The sequence below is a fragment of the Haemaphysalis longicornis genome, unplaced genomic scaffold (assembly GCF_048455015.1).
Source record: "Haemaphysalis longicornis isolate Haplotype H1 unplaced genomic scaffold, Haemaphysalis longicornis Haplotype H1 scaffold_7, whole genome shotgun sequence".
Taxonomy (NCBI): domain Eukaryota; kingdom Metazoa; phylum Arthropoda; class Arachnida; order Ixodida; family Ixodidae; genus Haemaphysalis; species Haemaphysalis longicornis.
In genome coordinates this window covers 191,310,006-191,321,785 of record NW_027526422.1, presented here as the reverse complement: position 1 = coordinate 191,321,785, position 11,780 = coordinate 191,310,006, and the positions used below count along the sequence as shown (strand labels likewise).

The window sequence follows — 11,780 nt, the reverse complement described above, 5'->3', positions numbered from 1 at the left end:
CAAATCAATATTGTCTGGGCCAGTGCCCAGTTTTTCTTTTCTCGTGTACCCGACATTGTTATCAGCATCCTGTTAGACTAGGAGGAAAGATCCGGGAGCAACCTGTCGGAGACTGATTGTCAGCTCCCAAGACACTGCGTTAAGAAACAATCAGTAGACGCAGCCTCGGAATCTCTACACAAACCCGACACTGTGTTTATCTAAAACAAGTGTAGATACAAGCCGTTGATGGAATTGGATACCCAAGCCTGAAAGCACCAAGGGCGCGTTGACACAAATATTTCAAAACGCGTGAAACCACAAAGATGGGACCACCATCACCACATCCTCTTTCACGCTTTTCTGCGTTGATGAGGCAAGAATACAAAGCAAAAAACCCGCCTGGAGCAGGAGGGAAGCGCGGATAAGCTGCTGTGTCTGGCTGCTTCGTACAATAAACTTTTATGCCTGTTAGCCAAAGGCGTGACGTCGTGCTGTGAGCAAACGACAAGAGAAGCTTATCATTGGAAATTTCATCCGAGATAGTCTTCCCGGAGACGTCAATGAGGCTTCTTGCAGAGCCGTTTTCGTTTCAGGTGGCTGACATCGTAAACGATGTCATAAAGGTGACGTCATCATCGTAAGCTCAGTAGCCAGCCAACCGGAGCTTTTGTCGTCCAAGATAGCGAGAAGTCAACAGCACTGCGTATATAAGCGGAGTGCCGCTGCGTTGCCTGGACACACAGAAGTTGAAAAGCACGATTGAAACACCCAAGCTCGAAGGAATACCACCAAGCGAAAAGATGAACGTGGTGACTGGTGTCGTGTGTGTCTGCGCCGTCGTCCTCAGTGTGGCGGTGCAGGTGATGGGTAAGCGCTGTTTTGTTTACGCGTTTGTTGCAAGTGTCGCCTGAAAAAATTCTAACTGACTTCCTCTAATGAAATACTTCTTTGTTCAACAGTGTTCAGTACTTAGTGTATGGAGTGCAAGAATAGAGACAGGCTCATTACATCAATACAGCGCAAACTTTGTAATCAACACGTTAAAAGATGTTCACTTTGTTTAAGCCGTTTAATTAGCGAATGGCGATATACATAGCCTCGCCTATTTTATGTGGGCGAGTTTGTGCATGATGTAACGTAGAAAATACGGCGCTTAAAATTAGACGAATAGATGATAGAAGAACGGTGTGATTATAATGTCTTTCTTTTGGTTCGGCTTGTCTTGACTGCATTTTTTTTTAATTGTAGCATTATCGGATCTATACCTGCCTCTCACCCCGCCAACGTTTTTTATCGTCTCAATAAGATTGACGCAACATGCTTTGGCACAAAGCTTCAACGACCAGTTTGGCTTATCTTTCCATCTCCACGTCCTGATGATGTGTAGCTTATTAAGGAAACTAGTTCTGATCGGCCTGTGCCAAGGAAAGCCCGCCTGTATTCTTTGGCCTGAGCAAGCCTTTTTCCAACTAGGGCTCCAATTGGGAAGCGTCATACAAATCTGTAACTTGAGCAAGTAATGACCGTTATGTTCTTCAGTTCTTTGTGTTAAAATATGACGGAAAGTTGTAGTCTCAAGGTCTAAAGTACTGTGGTAATTGTGGGTTCTTGCATTACCTATTCAATTCCCAATGACGACTTCGAAGTAGACCGAAAGAGTAATTCAAACTACGGAAGGCTTCCATAACTGTTTCCATGTATTTCACTCTCTTGTAACGTGCCTTTAAAACACGGTCATTAAAAAAACATTGATTTGTACATGCAGCACGGGTAATTGAAACAAGGCCTAGCTGAACTTTGAAAGTGTGGCTGTACCTAACGTTTCACACAAAGCTGAAGCACTGCAGTATATTTTTAACAGCGTACGTTGTCGGCTGTAAATGTGAATCTCGACATAGGTCCTTCAGCCCGTCGTTTTTAAAACATTTCATTTCTTTTAACGAAGAAAAACACTCACCGCAATGAAGTTTAACAGCACCTAATGATAATTCATGATTCATCGGAGCCGCTTGTGAAGGCACGTCTCTGTGGTGAGGTACTACTTTGGGTCTGATAAGCGAGTAGGGACCAGGACACCTGCCTTAACGAAGAACTACATTAAAATGTGCCGTCAAGTGCAGAAGGAAAGTGCAGAAGTGCAATACTGCCTTCTTTGTAAGGCATGGTGGAACTTTAGCGTCGGGCAAAAAGACACCATTATTGCAAAATTACGAACAGCACACATATTTAGATCTCAAGGAGTGTTGATTGAGGAATATAACTTATATAAAAATTCGGAACACTTGGAGAAGTTGAGAGCTCCAAACGACATCGACTTGTTCAAAGTGTCTAAAGATGGACCACGTGGTTAATTCTGGAACTGTGATTTTGGAAGACTATTGCTTTGGATCTACTAGGGTTAAATGTGAATAATTACAAGAGAATATTGAGTACCTAAGTGATAAGCCAGTTTTTGGTACTATCTGGGGCAGGTTGAATATAACAGACATTTTCGAGAAGTGGCCAGTTGTGATGCTCACCACGGTAGTGAAATCAGGTACCCATTTTTGCATGGGCGGGCGCGGATTTCAGAAACAGACACCAGTAGTAAACATTAGATGACACCTGTGATCAAAAAGAATGCTATTCATCAGTGCCAACCTAGCTTCGGCAAATGGGCAGTAGCTTCAGTAGTACTAAATATCCTGAAAGAAACGTTGGTTAGACCTACAGCCTTGTAAAACAGAAGTATAGTAGGGCCTGCCAGGTGACGTAAATGACTGACAACAGAGCGACCCTTGCAGTCATAAAATGACTATCGAGTGACTTGGTGAGGTGTCAGGAAATATTAAACACAAGTGGAGGCATAATTAAGGGGTTAAAGGCTAAAGAAAAGAAATGCGAATGAGGCCGTATATCAGGGGTCTCTTGTACAAAAGCTGATATCTGTATGCCTAACATGATGGCGGATATAATTAAAGCAATGAAAACATCACAAGAGTATGATCGAAGGATTGCAAGAAAACTATATTCCATGAATATTTATTGTGGATCTTTGAGAATGCTGGCGCACATTATCCCTCTGCCATGTCGGCTCGATATTTTTATTCTGCTTCTGGTCTTTTTCTATTTTAATTCTACTTTGAATGTTTTCTTTAAACTTATTAACCAAATTTATTATACCTTCAACATCTGAAACTATGAAAATGTGAGGCATGCTATACGTATTTACGTGCAAATATATCCTACGCAGAACCCATTCGCGCTTTTTGTGCTCAAAGTCAGGCCAGTTTTTCATGTTTCTTACTTTAGAAATGTTTTTGAACCATTAAATTGCAGAAATAAACGCAACGACCACTGATCCGGGATATCCCTCTCGGGAATTGTGTACCAATATTTATTCTGTTTTTCTGTCTTTTTTGCAGCCGTTCCAGTTGGATCGGCCTCACCAGCACTGGTCGTACCAAAGTGTCCGGAAGCTACGAACTATGGATTTGTAAGGCGCCACTCCAAACATTTCTATAAAAAGGCTTAGAACAAGACATCCCGACTAATACATTATGTGTGTAAAGAATAGTTGAAGGTTTTCAGTAGCGTGATGTTAGAAGCGTGTGCAGCTACTGCAAGTCCCTGCGAATTGTCCTGGTTGTGCATACAGTCAGCCTTGCAATTACACTCCCCTTATTTCCAAAAAAATTCATAATTTTAATAATTGAGCAGTGGCTTTCTGTGAAAAAGGCGGAAACATTAGCGGTCACATGAGACCTTAATACCATGTGAAGCTGCCAGCTTTATCGCGACTGGGTCGGTGCCTTGTTCGGCTAGGCGAGTTGCTAAAGTAGCACTCCCTTTTTCCGACCACACATAAAATGAAAACCGCCCATCTCGGTTTGTATACATCGCTGGATTTTTCTTTGCAGGTTTTCAGACTGGTAAAGTGTAAGCGATGATAAGCCAGTATCCTCACTACATATAATACGTGAATAGTTTACACACAAGAACGTGTGGGCACTGGATTCCGAATACACGATACTTAGCGGTTTTGGAAAGTATGCCGGCGGATGCGTTTTCCTGGTGGTCTATGAATAAGAATAAACAGAGAATATACCAAATTCAAGGGTCACAATTTGCTGTTAATTTTGAGGCATGGGGGGCGCTCGAGAGCAAAGTGGTGAACAGGTCTTGGCTTTTTTTTGTACCACGTAGATTTCCCTCCACAAGCGGTCGTTTCATGTTTCAAAGCGCGTCCATATTTACTCTGCGAAAATTAGCGGGATGTAATTTTATTTATGAAGAAAAGGTCCCGGCGTTCACTCATCAGTCTTCTCTTGAATCAGTCGATTCACAGAAGTATAGAGCACTGGTAGCTCAGCGATGTTGCACCGCAGTCACTGTTCGTTGACGGGTCAGTAGAAAAATCTGTCTCAATTTTTAGACTTAATGATTTTCTTAGTCTGGAGGTCATATGTGATATCTATAATAACCACTGGATTGCGACACAGAGGCGACAGGCAGTTTTGAAGAAAGTAACGAGCAATACTTCTGCATTCCAGTACCGTCGTGTCTGCTTCTTTTGTGTAGGTCTGTACCAATAAATAAGCGTACATAGCTTGCAATTCTGCTTCCATTGCCGTAGGTATGACGTACTTTATATAGCGCGCTGTGAAGAGGATAAAAGTTTATCCTTGGTGCCATTTCCCACTTTTTGCAAAGTAGGACTTAAGACTGAAATGACGAACAGACTTGCTCAATTGCAATATGCATAGCTTCTTCCTTCAGTAAAACAGTGCGTCGAATATAACATCACTGGTAATGAATGTGAGCATTGTTGCTGTTTTTCTTACCGTCATTTGTTTTATTTGTGTTTCAGCTTATTTTTGCACGCATGAGGAACCCATGCAAGTACCTATGCGCCGGATATCCGATCCGGTTTGAAGCAGAAGACAACGGAACTCCTTGCCAGGTACGTCCAATCTAAGTGTCATGATTACTTGTGGCTCTTGGTTTTTTATCCGCTCTAAATATGAACAAAAATGGTTCTTAATTACAATTTAGGTACGTACTTTGTTAATTACCTACCTCCTATATTTTAAGATTACGATTTAAGGAAATTCTAACAAACTATTGATCACTTGATAAAGCAAAACGTTTCTTGTAAAAAGGGCATATATAATTGTCGAGTAATAACGTATTTTTTTATATGTGTTCCAGCTGCTTAAAATTATTTTAATAAAATTTTAGTGTAACTGTTTTGGCCGTTACGTACAAGCTTTTACAAAACTCAGAAATCTAAGGGGCTCATCTGAATCAAACTAAGGTGAATAACTAAATTGATCCCTGATGCGCCTTGATGGTTATTTGATGGATGAAACATTCGGAAACAGTGGTCTTATAATCTGGTGCCACAGGTTTGCGCCTTACTGTTTCTGTGTGTGGCACAAAAATGTCACAAAATTGGTGCATGGATCTTTATATATTCCTTGTAAAGGAAATTCCAGGTTTTTGAAGGTCCACCAAATCTTCGAGCACGTTTTTTTTTCCGTTGACCTAGGAGGCAAATATACCAGGTTTGGCCTTCAAGAGCTTCTCGCCTAAAATAACACTTTGATTGGCAAAAAGAGCTTATCTTAGTAAAAATATATTTTCGTTTCTTCGAAGTAAGGCAAATCTAACGTTTATTATATAACTGCAAGCAATTTTCAGCAATTCACAGTAGCGCTAATAGCTATTGTTACCGTTCCTAGTTTCTTTCTGTTCTTCAGTCGTTCAATTTAAACAGCTGCCATGAGGTTAATCATTCTGCAAGCATTTGTTTCTGCGTCAAGTTAAATGAAGATACTCGTTACTGTCATTAAGCACCTGTCTTTTATTGGAATCACGAGTACCAATTTTCAAGCCTGTGTTACGTTAAATCGATAAGTGCAAGCTGCTGAAAAGTTTATTAGCAGCAATTTTAGGAAAAGATGCAGTATAATAATTTGCAGGACATGACGCATTTCATAAATCTTTCATATAAAATTGCATCAGTTTTGAACTAAGAACAAAAAGAAAAATATATCGAATCCAGGCAAGATTTGATATCCTCGAAGTGCCGCTTACATCCTCTTAATTCGTAGGTTCGCACGTCTTCCTGATCGATTGGTGAACTGACATTGGAAAATTTACAGTAAGAAATCAATACGGACGAACATTAACACGTGATTGCTTTTCCTTTCAGACAAAGAAAATCTTTCAAGGCGAGTGCCTGAACGGAAAGTGCGTGGCCGTACTGCCACCTCCTCCGCCTCCGCCCGCACCCGCACCCGCACCCGCGCCTGCACCCGCACCTGCACCTGCACCTGCACCTGCACCTGCGCCTGCTCCAGCGCCGGAACCAGCTCCAGCTCCGGCACCTGCACCGGCCCCAGAGCCTGCACCTGCTCCGGAACCTGAGCCGGCTCCCGAAGAAGCACCTGCCCCTGCTGAGCCAGCTGCAGAAGAACCTGCTGCTGCCGCTGAACCAGCCGCTGAGCCGGCCCAGGAGGAGCCCGCTGCACCTGTCGAAGAACCCGCCCAGGAAGCAGCTGAGCCAGCTGCGGAAGCAGCGGCTGAAGAACCCGCTCAAGAAACACCGGCCGAGGAGGCTGCCCCCGAAGAACCTGCCGCTGAAGAGCCTGCTGCCGAGGAACCCGCTGCTGAAGAGCCCAAAGCAGAAGAGCCAGCTGCCGAGGAACCCGCAGCCGAAGAAGCCGCTGTAGAAGATGCTGCCGAAGAAGGAAAGGCCGACGATGCTCCAGCAGCCGAGGAAACCCCCGAGGCACAGGCTGCCGAGGAGAATGGTGAGCAGCCCGCCGAGGAAGCTGCTAGCGAAGACGCACCGGCTGAAGAGCCCGCACAGGAAGATGAGCAGGCACCCGCTGAACAAGAAGCTGCCGCCGTTGACGACGGTGCTGCAGCGGAGCCTGCAGACGCAGCTGAAGAAGCCGAAGCTGAGCAGCCAGCAGCCGAAAACGACGAGGGTGCCGCCGACACAGAAGCCGCCGCGTAGAATAGGGTGTCACCTAGAATAAACAAATATTTTATTCCTGCGTTTATAAGCACCGCCAAGAACTTTACAAGGTAACTTTTATTTTAACTCAAGTCAGTTGAAAACTCTGAAAATGTAGCATGTAATTGAGCGAAAATCGGAATAAAACAATCAAAGGCTGACACCAAGCAAAAGCGTGTGCGTTGTGCATATTACTCCCTTAGTACTGAGGAACCCCTGTTGCACTATTAAAGCCGAATTAAGGCGAAAGCGTTTCAATCTCGTTGTTCATTCGGCCTGCACAAAACATGGTTATCAACAACGAAGTTATAAAAGTCATCCTAACGCAGAAAATGAGGTGGGCATTGCAACCAAAACCGGCACTCGAAAATGGGATCTCTGCGCGTTGCCACAGCACTACATCAAAATCTTGTCTGAAAACGACCCACAATTCGCCAAGTGCGCGCTCCGCACCGCTGGTTACCTACAAAAAAGACTAACGTGAAGGCTAGTTGAATTACCGTAAAGTAAAACAAATTATAGGAATTTAAGTAATTTAAACAAATTTGGACGAAATAGTTGGACCTAAAGAGATATAGAGGGCATGGCTAAGTAGTGAATCAAAATGCCTCAATGTGACCTAATGGGTTTTAAGATGTATTCCTGAGAAAAAAGAACGATTCAGTGAATTTAGCTGGAAGACTAGGAGAATAAAGGGATGAATCAGGAATTTTGATGATCACCGCGAACAATATTGCAGTTTACTTAGCTTATAACTCCAAGTAATAAACGCAAAGTTAACGCTAATTAACGCCGCAAATTAGCTGTACTTTTAAATGCAAAAGTGTAAAGGCGGAACGAATTTGCATGAAGAAGGTGTAAGTGTCAATAGTAAAGTAGTCACGCCGAAAGACTAAGACCAAGATCTTGACCTTGGACGCAAAAATAATGGTGCTAGAGGGAGCCCACGCTAACGTCTCCAAACGGACGATTCATGGAGTGTCGTCGAATGTGTCTTTCTTTATTTGAACCCCACGTAGCATTTCTCTTTCAAGGCTTTTAAGGTTATGATGAGAGCCGTAATATTTTTAAAGCGTAAGCTTTGTTAGTGGGACCTATGACGTCCTTTCAAAAATTCTAACGCATTTCCCCTTATACCAGTTGGCTGTCCTACAAGCCCTGACAAGTTCTCTCGACTCACGACGTGAGAGTGAAACCGGGCTTTCATTGTGTCAAACGAGAAAAAAAGTAGTTTTATTTTGCCAGTCATGGAATGTCATCGGGTGCACGGCTGCTACGGGCTAAGACGTCATCGCTGATGACGAACGTACCAACAGCGACCTTTTTTTCAATTTGCAAGCGCGTGTTGGACGTTACGAATGGAGTTAATATTCGACCGCGGTAAAAGGTAGGCACCTTCGTTAACGCAGCAAAACAAAGCGATGACCTCGACAAACAATTTTTGGTGGTTATGCAATTTACACTCAGCGGCACTTCACTAGGTCTTGTTGACAAAAAAGCTGCTAATGATAATAACAGTGAAGCTGTTGAGCAAATCGTTAGTGTATGGTGTTCACAGTGTAAAAAGCAAGAAAATGCCGAGCCCTCGTGTCTGCATGCCACGCGGCGACCGCCCAGCGTTCCCGGCGCGCGTTTATCGAGCCCAGACTACGGACTTAGGGAGCCTGGCCAAGATTTGAAAAAAGAAAACTTCAGCGTTCGCTATAATCGCGGCAACACTTGCTTGCAAGGAGAAAGACGTGCCATAACGTACCCCCCCTCAAACTGATGTCCAATGATTATCACTTCCAAAAATAAATTAACCTCTCATTTACCTCAACAATAACGGAGTAAAGGTCGTTGCCCAAGCCAAGGAAAAGCAAATCGGCTGCAATCGCGGACTGATGGTCGTGAAAGTTGCGTACAGTTTCGCTACATGGAAGACTTACGCGTTAGTTTGAGCTTCCTTCATATTTTGGGCATTTCTGAATGAAAAAAAATGATAATAACGTTTTACATTACAGGCGCCTTGCCAAATTGTGAAGGGTAACTACGTTGTGTGTCCAGTTCTCATTTTTTAAGATGTGAGCAACAGGCGAGGGGAAAATACTATAAAAAACATAAGCGAATGAAAGATTCTAAAGACACATCTAAACGTGTCGTCTGCGCAGAGTCATGGATGGTGAGAACCAATTTTTTGGTTATCACTTTCACTTGACGACGGCAACAGTAACAAAGCTTGGCCCAGTATCTACCCATACTTAATGGTGGACGATGCTTGTGGGAACCGTGACGTAAAAATAATTTATGAACACCAATACGTGTGTTCCATATTGTTACTATGTTAAAGTACAAAATAACGTCGAAATGGTCTGTAAGTCATCCGGCAACTTTAGAGATTAATTGAAGTAATGGTTGCTGCTACATCTATATGGAAGCACTCAGTTTTGAGGTCCGTATCGTTGTTGTTATCAGTTCGCATCTGATACCCAAGTGAGCCCCAGTTGTACACGATCTGAAATAGCGAAAGAAAAATTGCCAATATGTATTTTAAGCGACTCTAAGAAGACATCTTCGAGGCGGAAAAGGAGAGGTCAGAAACATATCAGAAACATGGTCATTCATTATCTCGTAGAATCCTCCTTATCCACTGTGGCGGCTACACCATTGCCCACAGCACTGCCGCTGTACAACCTACTAGGAACATTTCAGACACAGTTGTGTTTTGGGATGATATGTGAGCCGAAATCGACGAAATAAAATAACGATACGGTAATATCTTTCCTGCTATCCGGTCCAAACTCTTACCGCTTACATCGCCATGTCTTCAACATTGCTTGTGGGTACACGGCGTAAAGTGTAGCATGCCTGGACAGTAAGAGCAGGTTCAGACTGTTGCTGCAACTCTCGTTATACCCTTACAAAAATGGTTATTGAGATTGAATTGAAAGTCAATTGACTTTAATCAGTACATTGTGTTGACAGTCAATTGACTTTGAATAGAAATTTTGTATTGAGTTCTCGTTGAAAATTGGCCGCCGCGTTTCAATTGAAAGTCAACATGTCAACAGACAGTCAACATGTCTGTTGATTTCAAATTGACTTTCTGTTGAGTCACAATACACTTTTCCTGTTGAGTTCCTGTTGTGACGTGTCAATTGAAAGTCTATTGAGAAAAGTCTGTTGAGTTCCAGTTGAGTCTGTGTTGACTCTCTATTCATTCTCCTGTTGAGTTCCTGTTGAGAAATGTCAAATGAAAACCTACTGAGCATATTCAAGACAGCCCGTTCGATTTCCTGTTAGTTTTTTGTCAAGTTATTTCAACAATTGCATAGTAAAGTTCAGTAAACTGTACTAAATATATACTAAGTCTGCTTCAATATTGCAAAGACATTCTAAAAACTGTCGTCAAGGTGTGCAATAAGCAGGCGAAATAGTGAGGTGTTGCATGGCAAAGCTTGCTTTATTGCTCACGAAAGCATCACGGGAGGGCTGGAGCCTCGCAGGGTCCACTTGCCTACTTGACTGTGTAGCCTGCAAAATACAAGAAACAGACTTGTTTGTTTGCACCAGGCAAGTACGAAATGATGATTGCATTCCTTCTTATTAAGCATGCTGGTTTAAGTACCCGGCTATTTTAAAAGTTACCTGGCTTATATGTTTGGAAAGCAGGGAGATAGCAGTTCAACAAATGTATAAGCTTTCCTCAGATTTTAATGCCGTAAGCCAAGCTAGCCGCATCAATTAATTCTACAATTGGTAGGGAGTGGAATGCCTTCAGTTGAATGCCTTCCGCATTAAGGCGCCTGAAATCTACAGGAACGACTATGTTTCAACGCGGCAGGGAGCCAAAAAATCACCCGCATGGGTCCGTAATCGTGTCTTCCACATCTTTCAGGCCCAAAAGAAATCCAAATAAGCCTATCAAGACTGGTTGAGCCACTACCTGACAGGAGAAACCCCAAACCTGTGTAAAAGCATACCTGTCAACCTGTGGATGTTGTTTTTTGAAATTTTAATGCTTGAAATCTCGTAAAACAAAATTAGAAAATTGTCAACTTGCATGAACTTGTTTACAAAACTAGCCTTGATTAAAAAAAACTAGGGTCAGATGGTACTGTAATCTAAAGTTACTACATCAGGCAATCATCGCAAATGGCTTTATGAATGGATGAGCGCATAATACTTTGTGCTTACCGACTAGTGGAAAAAAATATATGAACCGTGATGGAAAAAAACGTGCCAAAAAGAACGTGACAGGAAAAATACATAACTTAAATTTCGCAGTATTTACACTCTTGTAACGCTGAAGCATGGTGTGTGCCTTGCTGTACGTTTACCAAACAAGTAGCACTAAGCAGCAGCTTAAAGGGATCATATGAGACATGGGTATATCCACATTTTTGCCTTCATCACAACAATGCCAGAGGGGTATACCAGTATAACAAGGCCGTCTAATGCCAGTTTACACACAAGGAGAACACGAAACAGTTTTGTTTGGTGAGGGGAAAAACATCAGTTTCTGTAAATGAGAAAAAATTTAAAAGCTTGTATCCCTTTGCTTGGCGAGATTTTCTATACACTAGCAGCACTAAAACAGTATAGTGATACCATGCCGACCAATCATTTGGGTAATTCCTAGAGGCAGAACATCTGTCAATACAGATTGACTAAGCCCTCGCGCAATGCCGGTGTAGCATCAGTCAGTGGCACGTCTGATGCCACATTCAGCCAAAATGTTATTCAGTGATTTTGCTATTACTCACACCACATTCAGCCCAACTTATTCAAAACTGCTCCGAGAAAGGCAGTC

The 11,780-nt window shown here is 42.7% G+C and overlaps 1 protein-coding gene across 1 annotated transcript; it reads left to right on the top strand.

The window, feature by feature from the left end:
• Positions 1-691: 691 nt before the first annotated feature.
• LOC144147343 (uncharacterized) lies at positions 692-7,161 on the top strand. Its single transcript, XM_077679461.1, has 4 exons — positions 692-849; positions 3,387-3,457; positions 4,832-4,924; positions 6,179-7,161. The coding sequence occupies exons 1-4, from the start codon at positions 783-785 to the stop codon at positions 6,986-6,988; spliced, it is 1,041 nt and encodes a 346-aa protein (XP_077535587.1). The 5' UTR covers positions 692-782; the 3' UTR covers positions 6,989-7,161.
• The last annotated feature ends 4,619 nt before the right edge of the window (positions 7,162-11,780 follow it).

Bases quoted from the DNA above. Each gene is read 5' to 3' on its own strand.
- LOC144147343 (XM_077679461.1), top strand. From the start codon at position 783: ATGAACGTGGTGACTGGTGTCGTGTGTGTCTGCGCCGTCGTCCTCAGT. The intron at 850-3,386 runs GTAAGCGCTGTT...TCTTTTTTGCAG, and splicing joins TGTGGCGGTGCAGGTGATGG to CCGTTCCAGTTGGATCGGCC. The intron at 4,925-6,178 runs GTACGTCCAATC...TTTTCCTTTCAG, and splicing joins ACAACGGAACTCCTTGCCAG to ACAAAGAAAATCTTTCAAGG.